The sequence below is a fragment of the Rhinopithecus roxellana genome, chromosome 8 (assembly GCF_007565055.1).
Source record: "Rhinopithecus roxellana isolate Shanxi Qingling chromosome 8, ASM756505v1, whole genome shotgun sequence".
NCBI lineage: Eukaryota > Metazoa > Chordata > Mammalia > Primates > Cercopithecidae > Rhinopithecus > Rhinopithecus roxellana.
Window position 1 is genome coordinate 9107912 of NC_044556.1, and position 25982 is coordinate 9133893.

Genomic DNA, 25982 nt, shown 5'->3' on the forward strand with positions numbered 1-25982 from the left:
GTACCGCTACACTCCAGCCTGGCGACAGAGCAAGACTAGTATCAAAAAAACATTAGCAGGGGCTGGTTGCAGTGGCTCATGCCTATAATCCCAGCACTTTGGGAGGCCAAGGCAGGTAGATCCCTTGATCCCAGGAGTTTGAGAACAGCCTGGCCAACAAGGTGAAAGCCCAACTCTACTAAAAATACAAAACTTAGCCAGGCGTGGTGGCGCATGCCTGTAGTCCCGGTTCTACTTGAGGGGCTGAAGCAGGAGAATTGCTTAAACTCAGGCGGGGGGCAGAGGTTGCAGTGAGCTGAGATTGAGCCACCGCACTTCAGCCTTGGCTACAGAGCAATACCCTGTCTCAAAAAAAAAAAAAAAAAAAAAAAAAAAAAAGCTGGTCTCTGTGGCTCATGCCTGTAATCCCAGCACTTTGGGAGGCTGAGGTGAGTGGATCACCTGAGGTTGGGAGTTCGAGACCAGCCTGTCCAACATGGAGAAACCCTGTCTCTACTAAAAATACAAAATTAGCTGGGCGTGATGGCGCATGCCTGCAATCCCAGCTACTCGGGAGGCTGAGGCAGGAGAATTGCTTGAACTTGGGGGGCAGAGGTTGCTGTGAGATGGAGCCACTGCACTCCAGCCTTGGCTATAGAGCAAGACTCTGTCTCAGAAAAAAAAAAAAAAAATGTGGGGAGGCAGGAGGGTCACCGTCAGAAAGACTGGAAGAGGCCATGCTGCTAGCTGTGAAGGTGGAGGAAGGGGCCCCAAGTTAGAGCTGTGGGTACCTCTAGAAGCTGGGAAAGGCTGAAAATGGAGCTTCCAGGAGGAACCAGCCTCATCAATGCCTTAATTTTAGGACATCTGACCTCCAGTGATGTAAAATCATAAGTCTGTGTCGCTTTAAGCTGCTCTGTTTCTGGTCATTTGTTTCAGCAGCCACAAGAGACTCATACCAGCCTCTGCTCTGCAGCCCCGAGTCAGCCCTGGAGAGCCACCGGGCAGTCAGGCTGGCATTTGCCCTTCCTGGCACGAGCTTTGTAACCTGGCAGAGCTGCTGGCTGTGACAAGCATCTCCTAGGAGATGGGGAAACTCAATGGAAAAAGTCAGGGCTTAGGTAGACCACATTCCTTCAAGCTTTATGCCATAGAGAGCTTCGCTAGGGAGGTGGAGAAGCAGACAAAGTGACTCGTGTTCTCTCCAATTTATTTATGTATTTAATTTATTTTCAGATGGACTCTCTCTCTGTCATCCAGGCTGGAGTACAGTGGCTTGATCTTGGCTCACTGCAACTTCCTCCTGGTGGGTTCAAGCGATTCTCCTGCCTCAGCCTCCCAAGTAGCTGGAATTACAGACATGCACCACCACGCCCAGCTAGTTTTTTGGTATTTTTAGTGGAGATGGAGTTTCACCATGTTGGCCAGGCTGGTCTCCAACTCCTGACCTCAAATAATCCACCTGCCTTGGCCTCCCAAAGTGCTGGGATTACAGGCGTGAGCCACTATGCCCAGCCCAAATAATTTTTTTAAAAGGCCAGGCTGGTGGCTCATATCTGGAATCCCAGCACTTTGGGAGGCTGTGGTAGGAAGATCACTTGAGCCCAGGAGCCCAGGAGTTCCAGGCTGTAGTGAGTTGTGATCATGCCCCTGCACTCCAGCCTGGATGACAGAGGGAGACCCTACCGCCATCCCTGCCCACAAAAGAAGTGATCCCTATAAAGACCCAAGGGTCCAATCTTTGTTTCATGGTAGCTTTGTTCTTTATTTCTTATTACTTATTCTTTTTTTTTTTTTTGAGACGGAGTCTCACTCTGTCGCCCAGGCTGGAGTGCAGTGGCCGGATCTCGGCTCACTGCAAGCTCCGCCTCCCGGGTTCACGCCATTCTCCTGCCTCAGCCTCCCGAGTAGCTGGGACTACAGGCGCCCGCCACCTCGCCCGGCTATTTTTTTTGTATTTTTTTAGCAGAGACGGGGTTTCACCGTGTTAGCCAGGATGGTCTTGATCTCCTGACCTCGTGATCTGCCCGTCTTGACCTCCCAAAGTGCTGGAATTACAGGCTTGAGCCACCACGTCTGGCCACTTATTCATTTTTTAATATTCTGAATAGTCAAAGTCAAGATGCAGCTGACTTTGAAATGCTTCCCAGCTAAGTGCAATGGGCTCACACCTGTAATCCCAGCACTTTGGGAGGCTGAGGCAGGAGAATCGCTTTAGCTCAGGAGTTCAAGACCAGCCTGGGCAACATAGCGAGATCCCTGTCTCTACAAAAAAATGAAAATGTTAGCCGGGCATGATGGTGCACACCTGTAATCCCAGCTACTTGGGAGGTTGAAGTGGGAGGGATCACTGGAGCCCAGGAGTTTGAAACTGCAGTGAGCCATGATCGCACCACTGCACTCCACCCTGGGTAACAGAATGAGACCCTGTCTAATCGATCAATCAACATTTTGAAAATGAAACATTTTCCAAATTCTTCAACATGTCCTAGGGTAATCCTTGTTCCCTTTCCTTAGGACAGCTCATCTTTGAATTTTAGAACCAATGCTAAAGGGAAAATGTGTGTGTGTGTGTTTTTTTTTTTAGATGGACTCTCACTCTGTTGCCCAGGCTGGAGTGCAGTGGCCTGATCTCGGCTCACTGCAACCTCCACTTCCCAGGTTCAAGTCATCCTCCTGCCTCAGCTTCCTGAGTAGCTGGGACTACAGGCATATGCCACCATGCCCAGCTAATTTTTTTATTTTAAGTAGAGATGGGGTTTCACCATGTTGGCTAGGCTGGTCTCAAACTCTTGATCTCGTGATCCACCCACCTCAGTCTCCCAAAGTGCTGGGATTACAGGCGTGAGCCACCACGCCCGGCCCAAATTTTTTTGTTTTTGGGTTTTTTGTTTGTTTGTTTCTGGTTTTTGGGTGGTTTTTTTTTTTTTTTTTTTTTAGATGGAGTGTTGCTCTGTCACCCAGGCTGGAGTGCAATGGCACGATCTCGACTCACTGCAACCCTCTGCCTCCTGGGTTCAAGCAATTCTCCTGCCTCCTCAACTTCATGAGTAGCTGGGACTACAGGCGCCTGCCATGACACATGGCTAATTTTTTGTATTTTTAGTAGAGACGGGGTTTCACCGTGTTAGCCAGGATGGTCTCGATCCCCTGAACTCGTGATCCACCCGCCTTGGCCTCCCAAAGTGCTGGGATTACAGGCGTGAGCCACCGTGCCCGGCCCTGTTTATTGCTTTTTTGGTTTTGGTTTTCTTTTTTTGAGACAGAGTTGCCCTTGTAGCTGGAATTACAGGCATGTGCCACCGTGCCCGGCTAATTTTTGTATTTTTAGTAGAGACAGGGTTTCACCATGTTGACCAGGCTGGTCTCGAGCTCTTTACCTCATGATCTGCCCACCTCAGTCTCCCAAAGTGCAGGGATTACAGGCATGAGCCACCGTGCCTGGCCCAGACTAAGAGTTTTTAAGGATTCAGGGTGGGAGAGTTTATCAGAGGCTTGAACTGCTTCAGTGTCTCTGTTGTGCTTGTCTGGGAGGGAGAGTTGTGTGTCTGTCCCCATATATCTTCCTGCAGCTGCAGGCTTATACCCCCCTCCTCTCCTCCGCTAAAGTCAGCCTTTAGCTTCCCTATTTCAGCACACCTGAAGGGAAAGGAATGTGCTTATTAAGTAAGGCCCCACTGTTTTACTGGGGCCCATTGTATGAGGGTGAAATTTGGCAGTTACCCAAGAGACTTTCCCCCTATTTCCCTCTGTGCCTGAGCTGTCTTATCTGTGTTTTATTATCTGCTCTTTCTGGCTGCTTGTGGGTTGGAAGATAAGTGATTTCCTTGAAATGCAAGAGACTAGAGAGGGAGCTGGAACTGAAACTGGCGGGCTTTGTCCGACCGTGCTCCTGCTTTATCATTCCAGACCTTATAGTTGTAAAAGGACAAGGGGCGATGTCGGAGGTCGGGGGAGGCGCGGAGAGTTTTCTGGTCTTGGATTGACTGCAGGAGCAACATTGTGCGTAGATGTTTTTGGGTAGTTGTCTGCAAAATGACCGTGATTCTGTCGGTTAAAAATTTTTAAAAAAAGGTTAATTAGGCAGGGTAAAAACATTAGTCCTAGACTTTTCAGCAGCGTTTCTTTTTCTTTTCTTTCTTTCTTTTTGATACGGAGTCTTGCTCTGTCGCCCAGGCTGGAGTGCAGTGATGCAGTATCAGCTCACTGTAACCTCCGCCTCCTAGGCTCAAGCGATTCCTCTGCCTCAGCCTCCCGAGTAGCTGGGACTACAGGCGCACATCACCACGCCTGGCTAATTTTTTTGTATTTTTAGCAGAGACGGGGTTTCACCCTGTTAGCCAGGATGGTCTCGATCTCCTGACCGCCTCAGCCTCCCAAAGTGTTGGGATTACGGGCATGAGCCACCGCGCCCAGCCTTCAGCAGCGTTTCTTATTAGGTCCGATTGGTTGAGACAGAAGCAACATTTTTTTCCCAATGACAGGCAGAGGCACGTGTTTGGGAAGACCCCTGTGTTATTTTTTTGTTAGCAACTGTTATTCCTGATATGAGGAAAATAACTAGGCCAAATGCTACAGTAATTGAGATTCTCTGTCTGATATTCCACCCTGGGGATGGTATAGTATATAGTTCTACTGCAAATAGTAGATAAAGCAATTCCCAGAGGGTGATGTAGTAAATAATTTTCATTAAAAAAGGTTTTAATATTTGGTTTAAAAGGAGATATAGAAGTGACAAAAAGTATTTGGTGAGGTAGGGGTGAGACTAAGGTGAGTAATTTTCACTTAGTTACTTATCTTTTTTTTTTTTTTGAGATGGAGTCTTGCTCCATGGCTCAAGCTAGAGTGCAGTGGCGTGATCTCAGCTCACTGTAACCTCCTGTCTCAGCCTCCATAGTAGTTGGGATTACAGGTGCCTGCCGCCACACCTGGCTACTTTTTGCATTTTCAGTAGCAACAGGGTTTCTCTCCTTGTTGGCTGGTCTCAAACTCCTGACCTCAGGTGATCCACCCACCTCGGCCTCCCAAAGTGCCCGGATTACAGGCGTGAACCACTTTGCCCGCCACTTATCTTTTATGATTTTCAGATTAAGATTTCTTATTTTCTTTACATTGATAGGACTTTTTTTTTTTTTTTTTTTTTTTTGAGACAGAGTCTTGCTCTGTCGCCCGGGCTGGAGTGCAGTGGCCAGATCTCAGCTCACTGCAAGCTCCGCCTCCCAGGTTCACGCCATTCTCCTGCCTCAGCCTCCCGAGTAACTGGGACTACAGGCGCCCACCACCTCGCCCGGCTAGTTTTTTGTATTTTTTTTTAGTAGAGACGGGGTTTCACCAGGTTAGCCAGGATGGTCTCGATCTCCTGACCTCGTGATCGGCCCGTCTTGGCCTCCCAAAGTGCTGGGATTACAGGCTTGAGCCACCGCGCCCGGCTACGATAGGACATTTTTCTGGGCTGTTAGGGGTTGCTTTCTCCACTTTTCAGGCTTTGACTTGAGTGTAATGTATCCAGGAGTTGATTTCTGTAACAGATATAATTTAAACTGTAGAAAATAATAAAAATTGAAAAAATTAGGCAAGACTAGAATGTAACAACAGGTGTGCTATAGTTTTTTTTGTTGCTGTTGTTGTTTGTTTTTTTTTACTATAAGTTCTAGGGTACATGTGCACAACGTGGAGGTTTGTTACATACGTATACATATGCCATGTTGGTGTGTTGCACCTATTAACTCGTCATTTACATTAGGTATGTCTCCTAATGCTGTCCCTTCCCCCTCCCCCCAGGTGCGCTATGGTTTTTTGTTTTTGTTTTTGTTTTTTTGAGATGGAGTCTCGCACTTTAGCCCAGGCTGGAGTGCAGTGGCGCGATCTCGGCTCACTGGAAGCTCCGCCTCCCGGATTCACGCCATTCTTCTGCCTCAGCCTCCCGAGTAGCTGGGACCACAGGCACCCGCCACTGCGCCCAGCTAATTTTTTGTATTTTTAGTAGAGATGGGGTTTCACCATGTTGGCCAGGATGGTCTCGATCTCCTGACCTCGTGATCCACCTGCCCTGGCCTCCCAAAGTGCTGGGATTACAGGCATGAGCCACTGCGCCCAGCCAGTGTGCTATAGTTTTTGAAACATAATTTTCACTCTTCAGTTTCCCATCTTTATTAAAAGACAAATAATGGTAGGACTGGTTTACTTTATTATATTTGGCTTAATTATTTGTATACAGTGCAGCAAGAATAATTATTTGCTACATAGGCCTTTTTTTTTCTTCTTTCCCTTGAGACAGAGTCTTGCTCTGTTGCCTAGGCTGGAGTGCAATGGTGTAATCTCAGCTCACTGCAACCTCTGCCTCATGGGTTCAAGCGATTCTCCTGCCTCAGCCTCCTGAGTAGCTGGGATTACAGGCGCGCACCATCACACCAGCTAATTTTTTGTATTTTTAGTAGAGATGGGGTTTCACCATGTTGGCCAGTCTGGCCTTGAACTACTGACCTCATGATCTGCCCGCCTTGGCCTCCCAAAGTCCTGGGATTACAGGCGTGACCCACCACGTGCAGCCATGCATAGGCATTTATTTATTTATTTATTTTTGAGACAGGGTCTCACTCTGTCGCCCAGGCTGGAGTGCAGTGGTGCCATCTCCGCTCACTGCAAGCTCTGCCTCCCAGGTTCACGCCATTCTCCTGTCTCAGACTCCCGAGAAGCTGGACTACAGGCGCCCGCCACCACTCCCGGCTAATTTTTATTTATTTATTTATTTATTTATTTATTTTTTTTTGTATTTTTAGTAGAGACGGGGTTTCACCGTGTTAACCAGGATGGTCTCGATCTCCTGACTTTGTGATCCGCCTGCCTCAGCCTCCCAAAGTGCTGGGATTACATGTGTGAGCCACTGCGCCCCATGTCTTTTTTTTCTTTTTAATTAATTAATTATTGATTTTTTTGAGACTGAGTCTTGCTCTGTCACCCAGGCTGCAGTACAGCGGCGCAATCTTGGCTCACTGCAACCTCCACCTCCTGGATTCAAGTGATTCTCCTGCCTCAGCCTCCCGAGTAGCTGGGATTGCAGGTGCCTGTCACCATGCCTGGCTAATTTTTGTATTTTTGGTAGAGACGGGGTTTCACCATGTTGGCTAGGCTGGTCTCGAACTCCTGACCTCAGGTGATCCACTCACCTCGGCCTCCCAACGTACTGGGATTACAGGTATGAGCCACTGCGCCCAACCCTTTTTAAATTTTTTTCAGAGGGAGAGTCTGTCTTCCAGGCTGGAGTGCCATGGTGCAATCATAGCCCACTGTTACCTTGAACTCCTAGGCTCAAGCAGTCCTCTTGCCTCAGCCTCCCAAATAGCTGGGACTGCAGGTTCACACTACCATGCCCTACCATGCCTGGGCTGTTGAATCTCCCTGCCCTCACCTCACCCTCTGTGGCATCTTCCAGATGAGCTTGGCAGAGCTCAAACGCAGACTTGACCATAACCCTCCCATGGCTAAATACATCTATTCAGGGTGGGCGCAGTGGCTCACACCTGTAATCCCAGTACTTTGGGAGGCCGAGGCAGGCGGATCATCTGAGGTCAGGAGTTCGAGACCAGCCTGGCCAACATGGTGAAACCTCATCTCTACTAAAAATACAAAAATTAGCTCTGCGTGGTGGCATGCATCTGTAATCCCAGCGACTCGGGAGGCTGAGGCAGGAGAATTACTTGAACCCAGGAGGCGGAGGTTGCAGTGAGCCAAGATCACGCCACTGTACTCCAGCCTGGGCCACAGAGCAGGACTCTGTCTCAAAAATAAATAAATAAATAAAAATAAATAAATCTTTTCAGCAGCTCCCTCATGGCCTCTGGATGAAGGTCACCCTTCTGGGCTTGGCATGTGAGGCCCTGAATAGCTTCTCCCCGCCTACCTCATCTTCCGCTATCCACCCCCGTACCTTCTGCCCCAGATATTCTGCACTTGGCAGTTCTCTCTAGCGTTCTGCCCTGCTGGTCTCTGACTAACACCAGGTTATCCTTCAGGTCACCATTCAGCTGTAGGTCCCCCTGGAGACAGGTGGGATGCCCTTCACATCCGCACAGCCTGATGCAGATGTTCCTCCAGGACACTGATCAGGAGGCATGGCAGCCTAAGTCTGAGTGAGGTGGCTCAGGCCTGTAATCCCAGCACTTTGGGAGGCCAAGGTGGGAGGATCCCTTGAGCCCAGGAGTTCAAGACCAGCCTGGGCAACATAGGGAAACCCTGTTTCTACAAAAAGTTACAAAATTAGCTGGGCATGATGGCATGTGCCTGTAATCCCAGATACTTGTGGGGCTGAGGCGGGGTGATCGCTTGAATCCAGAGGTCAAGATTGCGGAGAGCCATGATCACACCACAGCACTCCAGCCTGAGCAACAGAAACATTCTCTCCGCCAGGCACAGTGGTTCATGCCTGTAATCCCAGCACTTCGGGAGGCCGAGGTGGGCGGATCGCTTGAGGTCAGGAGTTTGAGACCAGCCTGGCCAACATGGTGAAACCCCATCTCTACTAAAAACACAAAAATTAGCCGGGCATGGTGGTACATGCCTGTAATCCCAGCTACTGGGGAGGCTGAGGCAGGAGAATTGCTTCAGCCTGGGAGGCGAAGGCTACAGTGAGCCAAGATCGCACCACTGCACTCCAGCCTTGGCAACAGAGCAAGACTCAGTCTCAAAAAACAAAAACAAACAAACAAACCAAAAAACAAAACAAAACGCAAAAAAAACGAAACCCAAACCAAAAACAAAACAGAGACATTATCTTGAAAAAAAAAAAAAAATTTCCCCGTTAGCTGTGAGGGCCACCTGGAGAGTGGTATTATCTGTCTTCTGTCTCCAGCTCCCCACGCATCACTGGGCACCTGTTTTTATTTACTTAATTAATTAATTTAGAGACAAGCAACTTAGTCAAGTTACTTGGTCAAGCAGTGTAACCTCTCTCAGCCTCAGGTGATTGTTCTTTCTCTATAAAGTGGGAATGAATTTTAACCTAAGAAGGGTCTTGTTACCTCAAGCCACTCTCTTTAAAGGCATCCACCAGCTGGGCATGGTGGCACATGCCTGTAATACTTAGGAGGCTGAAGTGGGAGAATCACTTGCGCCCAGGAGGTGGAGGTTGCAGTGAGCTGAGATCACACCACTGCACTCCAGCCTGGGTGACAGAGTAAGAGCCTGTCTCAAAAAAAAAAAAAAGAAAAGAAAAAAGCGTCCAACCCATCCCTAATCTCTTCCAATCACACCAGCATTGGTGACAGTGATCCTCATCTGAAAATTGTTTTTCAAATTTTTTTTAATTAAATTTTTTTTTCCTTGTCAGCAGAAAGTCACATCTGAATGTCTTGCTTCGTTACTTGCTGCTTCTCTTGTCTGCAATGCTACTAGGCACTGAGCACCTGGGACTGACTCCTTTACTGCTTGTCCCCAGTACCCAGCCTGGTGCTGGGCACATAGATGGTGCTCAATAAGTGTTTGTTGAATGAATAACAAATGGTCCCACATAGATGTTCCATGAGGCGTCAGTGACATCAACATCATCTTTTTTTTTTTTTTTTGGAGATGAGTTCTTACTCTGTTGCCCAGGCTAGAGTGCAGTGGTGCAATCATAGCTCACTGCAGCCTTGAACTCCTGAGATCAAGCAATCCTCCCACCCCAGTCTCCTGAGTAACTGGGACTATAGATGGGGGCCACCTTGCCTGGCTATTTAAAAAAACATTTTTTTTTTTTTTGTAGAGATGGGGGTCTTACTATGTTGCCCAGGCTGGTTTCAAACTCCTGGGCTCAAGTGATCCTTTTGCCTCGGCCTCCCAAAGTGTTGGGATTATAGGCATGAGCCACCACACCCAGCCAGTCACCATCATCTTTGATAGCTGCAACATGTCGGCTTGCTCACTGCTGTCACCCTGGGACCCAGCGTGTGACTGGAACACAAGGGATACTCAGAAAACAGATGTGGAAAGGGTGAGTGGAGCTCAGCACATTCAAAGAGGAACTCAGGACCCTGTGGGGCCCTCTCCCCAAGGCCTGCCACCCTGTCTTTCCCATGCAACCCCTCCTCCAGCCCCAGGCAGCAGGGCCAGGATCAGGCAGTCACTCTTCCCAGCTGTCCGGCCCCCGCACATTCTGCATGGGCAGGACAAGCACAAGGACGAAAGCCAAGGTCATGTGCTTGGTAATACCAGTAGTCTGAATCCCTCTGGAGAACCATGGCCCCTGCGCAGGCCACTGCTACGGCTGTCCCCTGGAAGACAGAGGCCTCTGGTTAGCTTGGGGTGGGGATCCCCTCAGAACTGACTTTCCAGGGGCCAGCAGAGTCAGCTACATCAGGGACTTAGGGTTCGGGTTAGAGTTAACCAAATTCTCGAACATCAGGCCAAGAGCTTGCAAGACATCCTGGAAAAACCCTTCTTTCCTCCTCCTCCTCCTCCTCTCCTTCCCCGCCACCTCCTCCTCCTCCTCCGGTTGCTGGGGCAACCACTATGCATCTGGACCAAAGCAAGAGGCAGCTGGTTTAAAGACACACACAGACTGAAAGTGAAGGGAGGCAAAAAGATATTCTTTGAAAATGAAAACCGAAAGAGATCAGGGGTAGCTATACTTGTATCAGATAAAATAGTTTTTAAGTCAAAACTAACATGAGAGGAAGAAGGTCATTATAAAATGAAAAAGGGGTCAGTTCATCAAGAGGATAAAACAATTATATATATATGCACCCAACATCAGAGCACCTAAATATATAAAGGAAATATATATAAAGGAAATATGAATAGATCTGAACTGCAATACAGGAATTGTACTGCACTTTCAACAACAACAACAACAAAAAACACCAGCCTGGGCAACATAGCAAGACCCCATCTCCACAAAATTAAAAAAAAATATTTGTGGGGTGTAGTGGTGCATATCTGTAGTCTCAGCTACTTGGAAGGCTGAGATGGGAGGATTGCTGGAGCCCAGGAGTTCAAGGCTATAGTGAGCCATAACAACATCACTGTACTCCAGCCTGGGTGACAGACTGAGACTCTGTCTGAAAAAAAAAAAAAAAAAAGCAATGAACAGATCCAGGCAGAAAATCAGTAAGGAAACACTGGATTTCAAATACACTGTAGACCAAATGGAACTAATGACTTATGTAGAACATTCCATTTGACAGCACTGGAACACATTCTCCTCAAGTGCACAGGGGACACACTCCAGGATAGACCATGTCAGACCACAAAGCAAGCCTAACCAAATGTAAGATTGCCGGGTGCGGTGGCTCACGCCTGTAATCCCAGCACTTTGGCAGGCCGAGGCAGGCAGATCACGAGGTCAGGAGATTGAGACCATCCTGGCTAACACGGTGAAACCCCCGTCTCTACTAAAAATACAAAAAATTAGCCAGGCGTGGTGGTGGGCGCCTATAGTCTCAGCTACTCGGGAGGCTGAGGCAGGAGAATGGTATGAACCCAGGAGGCAGAGCTTGCAGTGAGCCTAGTTTGCGCCACTTCACTCCAGCCTGGGTGACAGAGTGAGACTCCGTCTCAAAAAAAAAAAAAAGTAAGATTGCAATTATATCAATCTTTCTTTTCTGACCACAGTGATACAAAACTAGAAATCACTAATAGGAGGAATTCTGGAAAATTCACACGTGAGAAAATTAAACAACACTCTCCTACACAACCAATGGGTCAAAGAATAAATTAAAAGGGAAATTTAAAAATATCTTGAGGCCGGGTGCAGTGGCTCATGCCTGTAATCCCAACACTTTGGTGGCTGAGGCAGGAGGATCACCAGAGGCCAGGAGTTCAAGACCAGCCTGGGCAACATAGTGAGACACCCCCCCCATCTGTACAAAAAATAAAAATAATTAGCCAGGCATGGTGATGCTCACCTATAGTCCCAGTTATTTGGGAGGCTAAGGTGGGAGGAACACTTGAGTTGGAAGCTGCAGTGAGCTATGATTATGCTACTGCACTCAGCCTGGGTGATAGAGGGAGATCTGTCTCTAAAAATGAAACAAAATAAAATAGAAACAACAACAAAAAACATGAAACAAACTGAAATGAACATACAATATATCTAAACCAATGAATGCAGCAAAAGTGGTTCTAAGAGGGAAGTTTATAGCAATACATGAATGCCTACATAAAAAAGAAGAAAGATCTTTCAGATAACCAAATTTTCTTAAAAAAGAGGTAACTGGAGGCTGGGCATGGTGGCTCAAGCCTGCAATCCCAACACTTTGGGAGGCCAAGGCAGGCAGGTCACTTGAGGTCAGGAGTTTGAGACCAGCCTGGGCAACACAGTGAAACATGGTCTCTACTAAAAATACAAAAATTAGCCAGGCATGGTGGTGGGCGCCTGTAGTCCCAGCTACTTGGGAGGCTGAGGCAGGAGAATTGCTTGAACTCAGAAGGTGGAGGTTGCGCTAAGCCAAGATCATGCCACTGCACTCCAGCCTGGGCAACAGAGCAAGACTCTGTCTCAAAAAAAAAAAAAGAAAAAAGAAAAAAGGGAGGCAGCTGGGCACAACAGGAGTCCAGGCCTGGCAGATGGGGCTCTTACAAGACTCGTGACCATGCAGGGCAGTGGGGGCTCATCAGAAGCCAAGAGTCTCATCAGGGACCTGGAGGCACCAGAGTTCAGGAGAACTGTAGGCAACTGGGGTCTGATATGCAAAAGTGACTACAGGAGGACGCCACTTCTGCCAGTTCTCCCAGTGCCCCTGCGCCTTTGTCAGTGACCTCCCAGGCATCTGCTCTGTGGCGCTTCCCCACTGGGGGACTGTTCTTTTCTTCCCAGTATTTGAGAAATAAAAATTAGATTTTCCTGGCCAACAAAAAAAGTAAATAACTTGGCTTCTCTGCCTCTCAGTCTCCTCCTCTGTACAGTTGGGCCAATGGTGAGCACCCAGGAACATCCTACATCCCACTAGAGGTGCCTGCCACTGGGTGGGGCAGAGATGGTGGTGGCTGGTGCAGGCTTCCCAGAACATCTCATCGCCCCTGCCCACCACCTGGCCACTGCCACCGACTGGGCTTGTCTAGAAAGACACCTGCCTGCCCGACCAACCCTGCAGGCTCTGGGAAATTAGTCTCTGAATTTATCTGAGCTACAGGATGGAGACCACCCTCAACTGCTCCCATCATCAGAGATGCAGAACAGAAGTCGGTATTGGGGGGCACTTGTTCCCCCAGCTGTGCTGATTTCACACACTGGTGAAGAGGACCCCTGCTGATAACGGATTTCTCTTTTATTTTTATTTTTTTAATGAGATGGAGTTTAGCTCTTGTTGCCTAGGCTGGAGTACAATGGCAAGATCTTGGCTCACAGCAACTTCCACCTGCCGGGTTCAAGTGATTCTGCTGCCTCAGCCTCCCAAATAGCTGGGATTACAGGTGCACACCACCATGTCCAGCTAATTTTTTTTTGCATTTTTAGTAGAGACGGGGTTTTGCCCATGTTGGCCAGGCTGGTCTCGAACTCTGACATCAGGTGATCCGCCTGCCTTGGCCTCCCAAAGTGCTGGGATTACAGATGTGAGGCACTGCTCCCAGCCGATAGCGGATTACTCTTAATGCCCCCAGCAGCTGCAGGAATGGAAGAGGCCAGTCCAGCCCCGAATGTGAAGGTCTGGCCTTCATTCACAGTAATTGTGGTCCTCAGAACTCCGGGTTTTAACTCGGGGCCTCGACTCCCAGATCATCCCGTCTCTTGCTCAAACCCCTGGGTCCCGGGTCCCCAGAGCGCCCACCCCAGTGCACCTTGCATGCTGGCCCATGGAGGGCCCCCTTGCTGGGAACCCCTTCTCCCCGTGAAGGCTGCCAGTGGGACAAACGGTGAGGGGTGAGGCAGGGAGGGAGACTCACACGTAGGGGACCTCCCCCAAGCCTGGGTAACACCGTCTTGGCCGCTGCCCGCGGGCTGGGCAGGTAGGGGGCAGTGGGCCGTAGCGGAGGCTGGCCCCGGCCCGCCACGCCGCTTCCCCACGCTCGCAGCCACGCGGAGCAGCGTCCTGGTCCAGCCTCACCCACCCAGAGCAAGAGGCGGAGGAACTGGAGCAGCGCCCGGGCCCGGGGGCTGCCTCCGGCCGCAGCAACGGGACGGGTGAGAGGACCTGCCCCCGGCGCGTCGTAGCTGCTCTGGTGGGGCGGGGCTGACCGTGCAGGCCCCGCCCCAGTCTAAGCCCCTCCTACAAAGCCCGGCCCCTTGCCATAAGTGCCATATGTCAGGCTCCGCCCACTATTTTAAATCCCACTCACTCTGCCCTGCCCCTCATTCTGAGCTATAAGCAAGCCCCGCCCATAGCCATAAACCACGCCCACCCAGCCCTGCCCCTGGGCTCTAGGTGTCATTTATCTAGTCACGTCCCTGGCTAGAAGCCACACCCACTAGGCCCGGCCCCAGCTCTAAGCCCCACCCACCCGGCTATGTGGTTTGGGACAGGGAAGTAGGCTAGGGGCGGCCGCCTCTGGGCTCCCAGTGGAAGGGGAGAAATGAGAAAGCAGTTCAAGGTGTGATAAATACCCACAGAGGTCAGATGTAGCTATGGATGCAGGAGATAAAAAGTTTGAAGCAATCAGCTCTGCGGCCTCTGCAGCGCTCCTTTCGCCCTCCCTAATCTTCACCTGGTGTCTCCCCTAGTCCCTGTGTCCTGGGTGGGTCTTGCTGACCCAGGGAAAGAAGACATGCCTTCTCGGTGAATGTTGCTTTGCTTCCTGAGGGCATGGCTACCCGGGGCTCCTGGCTTTTCTTCCAAAAACAAAACATTTCTTCCACTTTTTCTTTGTTCTTTTTTTTTTTTTTTTTTTGAGACAGAGTTTCACTCTTGTTGCCCAGGCTGGAATGCAGTGGTGCAATCTCGGCTCACTGCAACCTCCGCCTCCCGGCTTCAAGCGATTCTCCTGCCTCAGCCTCCTGAGTAGCTGGAATTACAGGTGCCCACCACCACGCTCGGGTAGTTTTTGTAATTTTAGTAGAGATGGGGTTTTGCCATGTTGGCCAGGCTGGTCTCAAACTCCTCACCTCAGGGGATCCACCTGCTTTGGCCTCCCAAAGTGCTGAGATTACAGGTGTGAGCCACTGTGCCCGGCTGCCGTTTTTTTCATTTTTTGAGATCTTGCTCTGTTGCCCAGGCTGGAGTGCAGTGGCATGATCACGGCTCACTGCAGCCTCAACCTCCTGGGCTCAAGCAGTCCTCCCACCTCAGCCTAACCAGTAGCTGGGACTACAGGTATGCACTACCACGTCGGGTTAATTTTTTTAAGTTTTTCTATAATGACGCAGGTCTCTCTCTGTTGCCGGGGCTGGTCTTGAGCTCCTGGGCTCAAGCGATCCTCTGGCCTTGGCCTCCCAAAGTGTTGGGATTACAGACCTGAGCCACCATGCCTGGCCTAGAAAGTTCATTTCTTGTTAGGAATGTTCACCAGTGGGAAGTGCACCCTTGTGCCGTGCTGACTATATTCATAGAGTTATGTAACCATCACTCTCATCTAATTTCAGAACTTTTGTTCTGAAACTCATATCCTTTTGAAGTCACTCCTTCATTCTCCCCTTCCCCCATCCTATGGCCACCGATAATTTACTTTCTGTTTCTATGGATTTGCCTGTGGTCACAACCAGAGGATTTCTGTGACGTGCTAAGTTACCTAACTCTGGTGTGGAAGGAGAGGGAAAGTCAGGGACCCACCAGGGAACAGCTAGCTTGAGGGTGGGGAAAGCGTGAAGGTAAGGCCTTGCTTTGGGGGCTCAAGGCAGTCTGAGCCTTGTTTGCAGGCAGCCAGCATCCACCAGGTGTGTGCAGGTGAGGGAAACAGGGGAAAAAGGGCCCTTTCTGGAGACAGTAGGGGTGCTGGCTGGCAAGCCTGGGATGGGGAGTGGGGAGGCAAGGGGGCTTGTAAGTCAAGGTCGGAGCTTGCTGTAGAGGAGGGAGAATTCCAGAGGCTGAGAGTGCAGGTGTGGAGGAGGAGGAAGGGAGGAGGGCAGGCAGGGGTGGCTGGGTGGGGCTCTGTCTATAAAGACTGAAGCTCAGCGTGTTGGTCCTGCAGATGGAAGAGCTTGGCATACAGCCTGGCGGGCATCAGCTCACTTGACCCAGTGGATATTGGTGAGTCTTTTCCTTGAACATGACTCAGATGACCAGCTTGTCCCTCCAGCACAACTTGTTCCCATTTTATGCAACCTCCTTCCCTTGCCATATGCCTGGTGCTTAAGATGGGGGTGTTCCCAGTACCCACTCCCTCTTCCTCAGTCCTCTCCACTTCCCTCCAGGACCCCAGGTGGCCCTGTTATTTGTCCAGGTGCCCAGGGAGGAGGACCCACCCGCAGCATGAACCTGTGGCTCCTGGCTTGCCTGGTGGCCGGCTTCCTGGGAGCCTGGGCCCCCACTGTCCACACCCAAGGTACTGTGTTTGGCAATGCCTACCCCCAAGTGCCCATTTCCCCGTGCCCCCACCCCACCCCTTTTGTCTCTTATCTCTTCCAGAAGTCTCCCCAACTCCATCTCCACTGAATTCTCCTGCTCCTGACATGCGGGAACTCCTGGCGTTTGGGTAGCTCCTGGGATGGGGTTGCGGAGACGGAGTGTCCCCAGTTCCTTCTTCGAGAGCCCCATGGAGTCCTTTGCAAGACTCCTAAAGACATGAGGGAGCAGATAGTGGCTTCCAGCTGTGGGCGAAGCCAGTTACTGCCAGTGATATATTGTAGAACCCTAATCCTGCCAAGCCAGGGGTGGGGCTGGAGATCAGGACCCTGGAGACTGACAGGAGTGGATTCCCATCCTGGTCCCTCCATGCAGTCCAGCTGAGAGTTGCTCCTAAACCTTTTTTTTTTTGTTTTTTGTTTTTGTTTTTGTTTTTGTTTTTTGAGACAGAGTCTCACTCTGTCGCCCTGGCTGGAGTGCAGTGGTGCAATCTTGGCTCCCTGCAACCTCTGCCTCCTGGGTTCAAGCAATTCTTCTGCCTCAATCTCCCAAGTAGCTGGGACTACAGGCATGTGCTACCATGCCCGGCTAATTTTTGTATTTTTAGTAGAGATGGGGTTTCACTATGTTGGCCAGAGTAGTCTCGATCTCCTGATCTCAGGTGATCCACCCGCCTCAGCCTCCCAAAGTGCTAGAATTACAGGCGTGAGCCACTGCGCCTGGCTTCCTAAACCTTTAGGAGTTTCCCTTTCCTCAGCTGTAAAGTGGGAATCTAAAATTCACACTGCATGACTCTGACTTGAGGGTCCAGTGAGCTCATGCCTGCAAAAGACTAGTCCTGGTGCCTGGTGGCAGCAATAATAGCTGTTCCTGTTATTAACAGGGAACTCTTTCCTTCTTCCCCCACTCGCTACCACAGAGCAGGCACTTGAGGATTTCAGTCGCCAAAGGACAGTTCCTGAGCCTGGGGTGTCCCCACGGGAGCCCTGACATTGGATCCTACATCCTCTGAGTTTCAGCAGCTGGCCAAAGCAGGGTCCCTGGCTGCGTGGCAGACCCAGGGCTCCACCCTCCTGTCCTGTCTGGCCCCACCTGCCCCACCTGGCCCTCGGCTGGGTCTGATGGGTCCAAGTCCTTAGCCTTTGCCCGGGAAGGGGGTTGGGCTGTGGTCTGATTGTTTTGCTATCAGAGCCGGGCCCAGCCCGGCCCTTTGATCCTGGCCCCCAGCCTTGGGAACTACCTGCCTGGCACTGCAGCCCGAGGTTCCAACGGAACGCACTGCCCCTTGCCCTCAGAGGCCGAGGTTGGGAGACATCTGGAGGGCTTGAGTCCTCCCTCTCCCTGCTCCTGCTGGTCTGGGCTCTGTAAGGACTCAGACTTGACCTCTGGAGGTTAGTTCTGGCAGAGGTGGGATTGCAGAGAACTCCAAAGGCCATTTGGGCAGAGAATTGTGCCCCAGCTTCCACCACCATCTCATCAGCTCATCCTCGGCTCATTCATTCCACCTGCTCATCCCCCCAGAACTTTCTGGCAGCATCACCTCCTCCTCTGGGAACCCCCCACAGTGCCTGTGCTTCCTCCTCTCTGCAGAGATCAATTTCCCTGCAGCTCCCTGAAGACAACACTAGGTCTAATTCATCTGTGGGTTTCATCTCTGCTGGTCTAAACAATTGGCATTTACTGAGAGCTCTTTACTTTGTATTAACACAATTTTTTTGTTTGTTTGGTTGTTTTGTTTTGTTTTGTTTTATTGAGACGGAGTTTTGCTATTGTTGCCCAGGCTGGAGTGCAATGGCGCGAACTCGGCTCACTGCAATCTCCACCTCCTGGGTCCAAGCAATTCTCCTGCCTCAGCCTCTGGAGTAGCTGGGATTAAAAGCCCCCACCATCAGCAGGGCACAGTGGCTCATGCCTGTAATCCCAGCACTTTGAGAGGCCAAGGTGGGTGGATCACCAGTCAAGAGATCAAGACCATACTGGTCAACATGGTGAAACTCCGTCTCTATTAAAAATACAAAAATCAGCTGGTCGTGGTGGCGGGCGCCTATAATCCCAGCTACTCAGGAGGCTGAGGCAGGAGAATTGCTTGAACCCAGGAGGCGGAGGTTGCAGTGAGCTGAGATCGCGAGACTCCGGAAAAAAAAAAAAAAAGGCGCCCACCACCATGCCCAGCTAATTTTTGTATTTTTTATTAGAGACGGGGTTTCACCATGTTGGCCGGGCTGGTCTCGAACTCCTGACCTCAGGTGATCCACCCGCCTTGGCCTCCCAAAGTGCTAAGATTACAGGCATGAGCCACCGCGCCTGGCCAATTTTTGTATTTTTAGTAGAGACGGGGTTTCACCATGTTTTCCAGGTTGGTCTTGAACTCCTGACCTCAAGCAATCTGCCCACCTCGGCCTCCCAGTGTGCTGGGTTTATAGGCATGAGCCACCATGCTGAGCCTCCAATCAGCTCATTTTTAGGAGGGTAGAACTTGGCTGGGGAGGGGTGGTGTTGGCTGCTCCTCAGGGTGCACCTGCACTCTGAGTCACCCTTTTCCCCAGAGCAGGAGTAGAGGTGGCCTTGGTCCGTTCATTTGCTGGTTCCACACCCTTCCCAGCCGGGACCCAAGGGTCCTCTCCAATTTCTGGCTGTCCCAATATCCAGGGGTAAGGGGTGAGACAGGAGGCTTTCTTTTCCTAAGGCTGTTCCTCAGCCTCTGGCGGGCCTGGAAGGGTTGTGGTATGAGCAGACAGGTATGCAGACAGGTGCCCTTGTCTGTGGCTGGCCCTGCCAAGTTCACAGTCAAGGCTGCGAGTGTCTGGGTGGCTGTGTGGTTACAGGTGTCTTTGAGGACTGCTGCCTGGCCTACCACTACCCCCTTGGGTGGGCTGTGCTCCGGCACGCCTGGGCTTACCGGCTCCAGGAGGTGAGCGGGAGCTGCAATCTGCCTGCTGCAATGTGAGTAGGGCCGTGGGGGCTGGCAGGGTGAGGTGCACACACAGCCTTGCTCCCAGCCTGTACCCTAACCTGGGCACCCCCCTCTGCTCACCACAGATTCTACCTCCCCAAGAGACACAGGAAGGTGTGCGGGAACCCCAAGAACAAGGAGGTGCAGAGAGCCATGAAGCTCCTGGATGCTCGCAATAAGATTTTTGCAAAGTTCCGCCACAACACGCAGACCTTCCAAGGTGGGCAAGAACCCCACTGGGCATCTAGGGAGCCCGCCCTCCCTGCCTGCAAGCCCACGTGTGGCTCAGACCCCGAGGGAGGGAATTGGAGACCAGAATACTGACACCTGCCTGAACCCCACACAAAGCCAGTTGCTGGTGAGTGGGGCACCAAGTGAATGACCAACTTATTGAGTCATTTTTCAGTTTTTGTTTTTGGAGATGGGGTCTTGCTCTGTTGCCCAGGCTGGAGTGCAGTAGCATGATCATAGCTCACTGCAGCCTCGAACTCATGAGCTCAAGCAATCCTCTCACTTCAGCCTCCCAAAGTAGGTGGGATTACAGGTGTGTGCCACCAGTCCAGCTCTTTTATTATTATTATTTTGAGACAGAGTCTTACTGTGTCACCCAGGTTGGAGTGCAGTGGTGCCATCACAGCTCACTGCAGCCTTGACCTCCCAGGCTCAAGCAATCCTCCTACCTCAGCCTCCTGAGTAGCCGGGACTACAGGCATGCTCCACTAATCTAGCTCATTATTATTATTATTTTATTTTTTGAGATGGAGTCTTGCTGTATCACCCAGGCTGGAGTGCAGTGGCGCAATCTCGGCTCACTGCAGCCTCTGCCTCCCAAATTCAAGCGATTCTCCTGCCTCAGCCTCATGAGTAGCAGGAGCACAGGCTCATGCCACCACGCCTGGCTAATTTTTGTATTTTTAGTAGAGACGGGATTTCACCATGTTGGCCAGGCTGGTCTCGAACTCCTGACCTCAGATGATCTGCCCGCCTTGGCCTCCCAAAGTACTGGGATTATAGACATGAACCATCATGCCTGGCCGCAGCTCATCGTTATTGTTATTATTATTATTATTTTGAGACAGGGTTTTACTTTTTTTTTTTTTTTTTTTGAGACGGAGTCTCGCTCTGTCGCCCAAGCTGGAGTGCAGTGGCCGGATCTCAGCTCACTGCAAGCTCCGCCTCCCGGGTTCACGCCATTCTCCTGCCTCAGCCTCCCGAGTAGCTGGGACTACAGGCGCCCGCCACCTCGCCTGGCTAGTTTTTTGTACTTTTTAGTAGAGACGAGGTTTCACCATGTTAGCCAGGATGGTCTCGATCTCCTGACCTCGTGATCCGCCCGCCTCGGCCTCCCAAAGTGCTGGGATTACAGGCTTGAGCCACCACGCCTGGCCAGGGTTTTACTCTTGTCATCCAGGCTGGAGTGCAGTGGCACAATCACAGCTCACTGCAGCCTTGTGTTCCTGGGCTCAAGCAATCCTCCCACCTCAGCCTCCCAAGTAGCTGGGATGACAGGCACACACCACCATGCCTCGGTAATTTTTTATTTTCATTTTGCAGAGACAGGTTGTGCCATGTTGCCCAAGCTGGACTTGAACCCCTGGACTCAAGCAATCCACCTGCCTTGGCCTCCCAAAGTGCTGGGACTACAGGCATGAGTCACTGCACCCAGCCAGTCCAGCTCTTTTAATCAGGACACTTTCCATTGGTGCAGATGGAAAGCTCAAGAACATGGGAGACTCACTGGCTTAAATAACCAGTCAACAGCTTCAGGCTCAGCTGGATCCAGGAGCTCAAATGATGATGGCAGAGCTCTTGCTTATTTCTCTCTCCATTTCTCCAGCAGGCCCTCATGCTGTAAAGAAGTTGAGTTCTGCAAACTCCAAACTACCATTGTCTAAGTTTAGCAATCCCACCAGCAGCAGCAAGAGGAATGCCTCCCTCCTGACATCAGCTAATTCAGGTAAGGACTCTTGGTCATGTGACTGTCTCCCACCCATCACCTTTCCTGAGGGTTGAGGGCTCATGATTGGCTCACGCTGGGACAGGAGATTCACCTCCAGGACCAAAGAGGGGTGGTTGTGTGGTCAGCGCTGTACGTTCACAGGGGAGGGTCCTCGGTGGCTATCCACTGCCATGACCCAGCCCAAAGACATTAAAGTGCGAACGTGAAGCCCCAGGGAAGTGGCCCAAGAGCTCCAGGGACCCCCAAACCCAACAATTCTCCAGCAGGAACCAGGTGGGTGTGCTGTAATTCTGTTGAATTCTGACATTGTCTCTCTCTATATAATATATATATATAAATTTATATATAAACTATAAATATATAATAAAATACATTATATATTTATTATATTATATATTATATATTATGGACATGATATATGAGATATATGAGATATGATATATAATGTAATATATAACATAATACATATTTATATATTATATAAATATACAATTAACATATTTAATTATAATTAATATTATATATAAAATATAATTATTATATTACATAAATTATATAATTATATAAAATATGATATATAATATAATAAATACATAATGATATAAATATATATTATATATAAATATATGTAAATATATAATGTATAACAATATATAATATATAAATATATAATATATAAAATATATATACAAAAACATGTATTTTATGACAGACTCTCACTCTGTTGCTGAGGCTGGAGTGCAGTGGTGCCATCTCGGCTCACTGCAACCTCCGCCTCCAGGGTTCAGGCAATTCTCGTGCCTCAGCCACCCAAGTAGCTGGGATTACTGGCCGTGCATCACCACGCCTGGCTAATTTTCATATATTTAGTAGAGATGGGGTTTCATCATGTTGCTTAGGCTGGTCTTGAATTTCTGGCTTCAAGCAATTCTCCCACCTCGGCCTCCCAAAGTGCTAGGATTGCAGGCATGAGCCACTGCATCCAGCTGACATTGTCTATCTGGAGGTAGTGACAAAACCCACAGGTTAAGGACTCAGTCCCACAAGACTGCCCCCATTTCAGATGCTGATTGCAAGTAGCAAGTTGTCACCTGTATTTCTGACTGATTGGCTGTAAGTCAGGGCTTGCACCTCTGGTTGGATCATTTGCTAGAATAGCTCACAGGCTCAGGGAAATGCTCTACTTATGTTTACCATTACCATTTTATTGTAAAAGATTACAAAGGGGCTGAGCATGGTGGTTCACGCCTGTAATCCTAGCACTCTGAAAGGCTGAGGCAGAAGGATCAATTGAGCCGAGGAGTTCGAGACCAGCCTGGGAAACATAGCAGGACCCTGTCTCAAGAAAAAAAAATTTTTTTTTAATTAGCTAGTTGTGATGGCATGTACCTGTAGCTCCAGCTGCTTGGGAGGCTGAGGTGAGAGGGTCACTTGAGCGTAGGAGGTAGAGGTTGCAGTGAGCTATGATCATACCACTCGAACTTCAGCCTGGGAGACAAAATGAGACCCGTCTCAAAAAAAAAAAAAAAAGGGCCGGGCGCGGTGGCTCAAGCCTGTAATCCCAGCACTTTGGGAGGCCGAGACGGGCGGATCACGAGGTCAGGAGATCGAGACCATCCTGACTAACACAGTGAAACCCCGTCTCTACTAAAAATACAAAAAAAAAAAAAACTAGCCGGGCGAGGTGGCGGGCGCCTGTAGTCCCAGCTACTCGGGAGGCTGAGGCGGGAGAATGGCGCAAACCCGGGAGGCGGAGCTTGCAGTGAGCTGAGATCCGGCCACTGCACTCCAGTCCGGGCGACGGAGCGAGACTTCGCCTCAAAAAAAAAAAAAAAAAAAAAAAAAAAAAAGATATTACAAAGGATAGGGATGAATAAGCCAGATGGAAGAGATGCTTAGGTAGGCAAAGACTGGAAGAACTCAAGTGCAGGAGCTTCTGTCCCCATGGAGTTGGGGTACACCACCCATCCCACACACGTGGATGTGCTCACAAGACCCTGAACCCCATAGTTCAGGCTTTTTTTTTTTTTTTTTGAGACGGAGTCTTGCTCTGTCGCCCGGGTTGGAGTACAGTGGCCGGATCTCAGCTCACTGCAAACTCCGCCTCCCAGGTTTACGCCATTCTCCTGCCTCAGCTTCCCGTGTAGTTGGGACTACAGGCGCCCGCCACCTTGCCCAGCTAGGTTTTTGCATTTTTTTTTTTTTTTTTTTAGTAGAGACGGGGTTTCACCGTGTTAGCCAGGATGGTCTCGATCTCCTGACCTCGTGATCCACCCGTCTCGGCCTCCCAGGCTTTTTTTTTTTTAGAGATGAGGTCTCATTCTCTCTGCCAGGCTGAAGTGCAGTGGTACAGTCATAGCTCACTGCCTCACTGAGTAGCTTGGACCACATAGCTCACGGTCTCAGCCTCCCGAGTAGCTGGGACTACAGGCCAGTACCCTCAGCTTACCAGGGATTTTTTTTTTTTTTGAGATGGAATCTCACTCTGTTGCCCAGGCTGGAGTGCAGTGGCATGATCTCGGCTCACTGCAACCTCCGCCTACCGGGTTCAAGCGATTCTTCTACCTCAGCCTCCCAAGTAGCTGGGACTACAGGTGTATGCCACTACGCCTGGCTAATTTTTTTTATTTTTAGTAGAGACCAGGTTTTAACCATGTTAGCCACGATGGTCTCAATCTCCTGACCTCAGGTGATCCACCCACCTCAGCTGCCCAAAGTGCTGGGATTACAGGTGTGAGCCACCACACCCGGCCCAATTTTTTTTTTTTTTTCTTTGAGACGGAGTCTCGCTCTGTCGCCCGGGCTGGAGTACAGTGGCCGGATCTCAGCTCACTGCAAGCTCCGCCTCCCAGGTTCACGCCATTCTTCTGCCTCAGCCTCCCGAGTAGCTGGGACTACAGGCGCCCGCCACCTCGCCCAGCTAGTTTTTTGTATTTTTTAGTAGAGACGGGGTTTCACCATGTTAGCCAGGATGGTCTCGATCTCCTGACCTCGTGATCCGCCCGTCTCGGCCTCCCAAAGTGCTGGGATTACAGGCTTGAGCCACCGCGCCCGGCCTTTTTTTTTTTTTTTTTTTTTTTTAAGACGGAGTCTTACTCTGTTGCCCAGGTTGGAGTGCAGTGGCGCAATCATAGCTCACTGTAACCTCCGCCTCCAGGGTTCAGGTGATTCTCCTATCTCAGCCTCCTGAGTAGCTGGGATTATAGGCATGTGCCACCATGGCCAACTAATTTTTGTATTTTTAGTAGAGATGGGGTTTTGTCATGTTGGGCAGGCTGGTCTTGAACTCCTGACCTCAGGTGATCCACCCACCTCAGCTGCCCAAAGTGCTGGGATTACAGGTGTCAGCCACTGCGCCTAGCCTTCACCAGGGATTCTTTTTTTTTTTTTTTGTATTTTTAGTAGAGACAGCGTTTCACTGTGTTGGCCAGGCTGGTCTCAAACTCCTGACCTTGTGATCTGCCTGCCTTGGCCTCCCAAAGTTCTGGGATGACAGGCATGAGCCACTGTGCCCGGCCAACCAGGGGTTTCTTTAGAGGCTTCATCACATAGGAGTGAAGGATGATTAACTCCATTTCCAACCTTCTTCCCCTTCCTGGAGAATGGGACTGAAAGCTCCTGGTTTCTAATCAACAGCTTGGTCTTGCTGGTGACCAGCCCCCACCCAGAAGCCCACCAAGAGTCACCTCATTAGAATAAAAGATGTCCCCATTACCCAGGAAACTCCAAAGGATCCAGAGCTCTGTGTCAGAAACAGAATTCAAAGACCAAATATTAGCATAAAAGGCGGGGTGCGGTGGCTCACGCCTGTAATCCCAGCACTTTGGGAGGCTGAGGCAGGCAGATCACGAGGTCAAGAGATCAAGACCATCCTGGCTAACATGGTGAAACCCCGTCTCTACTAAAAATACAAAAATTGGCTGGGCATGGTGGCGGGCACCTGTAGTTGCAGCTACTTGGGAGGCTGAGGTAGAAGCATCACTTGAACCCAGGAGGCGGAGGTTGCAGTGAGCCGAGATTGCACCACTGTACTCCAGCCTGGCAACAGAGCAAGACTCTTCTCAAAAAAAAAAAAAAAAAAAAAAAAAAAAAAAAAAAAAATCAGCACAAAAGATTCTAGCACTCCTATTACTCAGAAACTCATAAGGGGTTTAGGAGCTATGTGCTAGGGACTGGAGGTAGAGACCAATGCATATAGTTACTATTATTTCACAGCCATCATTTTCACTTCGGCCTAATTGTTTCTGCAGGACTGTGAGCCGACTCATTTCTGGAATCCACTGGCACAGGAGGGGCCAGATCTTTCTCCACTAAAACCATTGCCCTACAGACCCAGCTGTCCCCACGCCTCTGTTTTTTGGGTCGTCTTAATCCCTGCACCTGGGTTGGTCCTCCCTGTCCACCCCCACCACCTTCTGTCCCTCTGGCAACTGGAAAGAGAGAGTTGACCTGATTTTAAGCCTTTTGCTGCTCCAGGGACCAGCGTCAACCCTGGGTAGCCAGTGTCTCTTGTAGAGAAGACTTAGGATACCTCTCTCACTTGCTATTTCTTGCCACCCACCCTGGGCCATCCCAGTGTGTCCCTCTGGGTCCCTGCAAAACTCTAGTCAGTTCAAGGATGCCCCTCCCAGGTTATGCTTTTCTATAACTTTTAAATAAACCTCGGGCAGTGATGGAGTCA

The 25982-nt window shown here is 50.1% G+C and overlaps 1 protein-coding gene across 1 annotated transcript in view; it reads left to right on the plus strand.

Moving 5' to 3' along the window:
* Positions 1-25982, plus strand: part of CCL25 (C-C motif chemokine ligand 25) — a 51019-nt gene extending 25037 nt beyond the window's left edge. Inside the window, exons 5-10 of the mRNA XM_030934891.1 lie at positions 16015-16073; positions 16238-16368; positions 19214-19331; positions 19428-19561; positions 21179-21298; positions 25552-25982. Of these exons, the coding sequence (XP_030790751.1) occupies positions 16296-16368; positions 19214-19331; positions 19428-19561; positions 21179-21298; positions 25552-25559 (453 nt within the window). The 5' untranslated portion in view covers positions 16015-16073; positions 16238-16295 and the 3' untranslated portion in view covers positions 25560-25982. The remainder of the gene's footprint in view (positions 1-16014; positions 16074-16237; positions 16369-19213; positions 19332-19427; positions 19562-21178; positions 21299-25551) is intronic.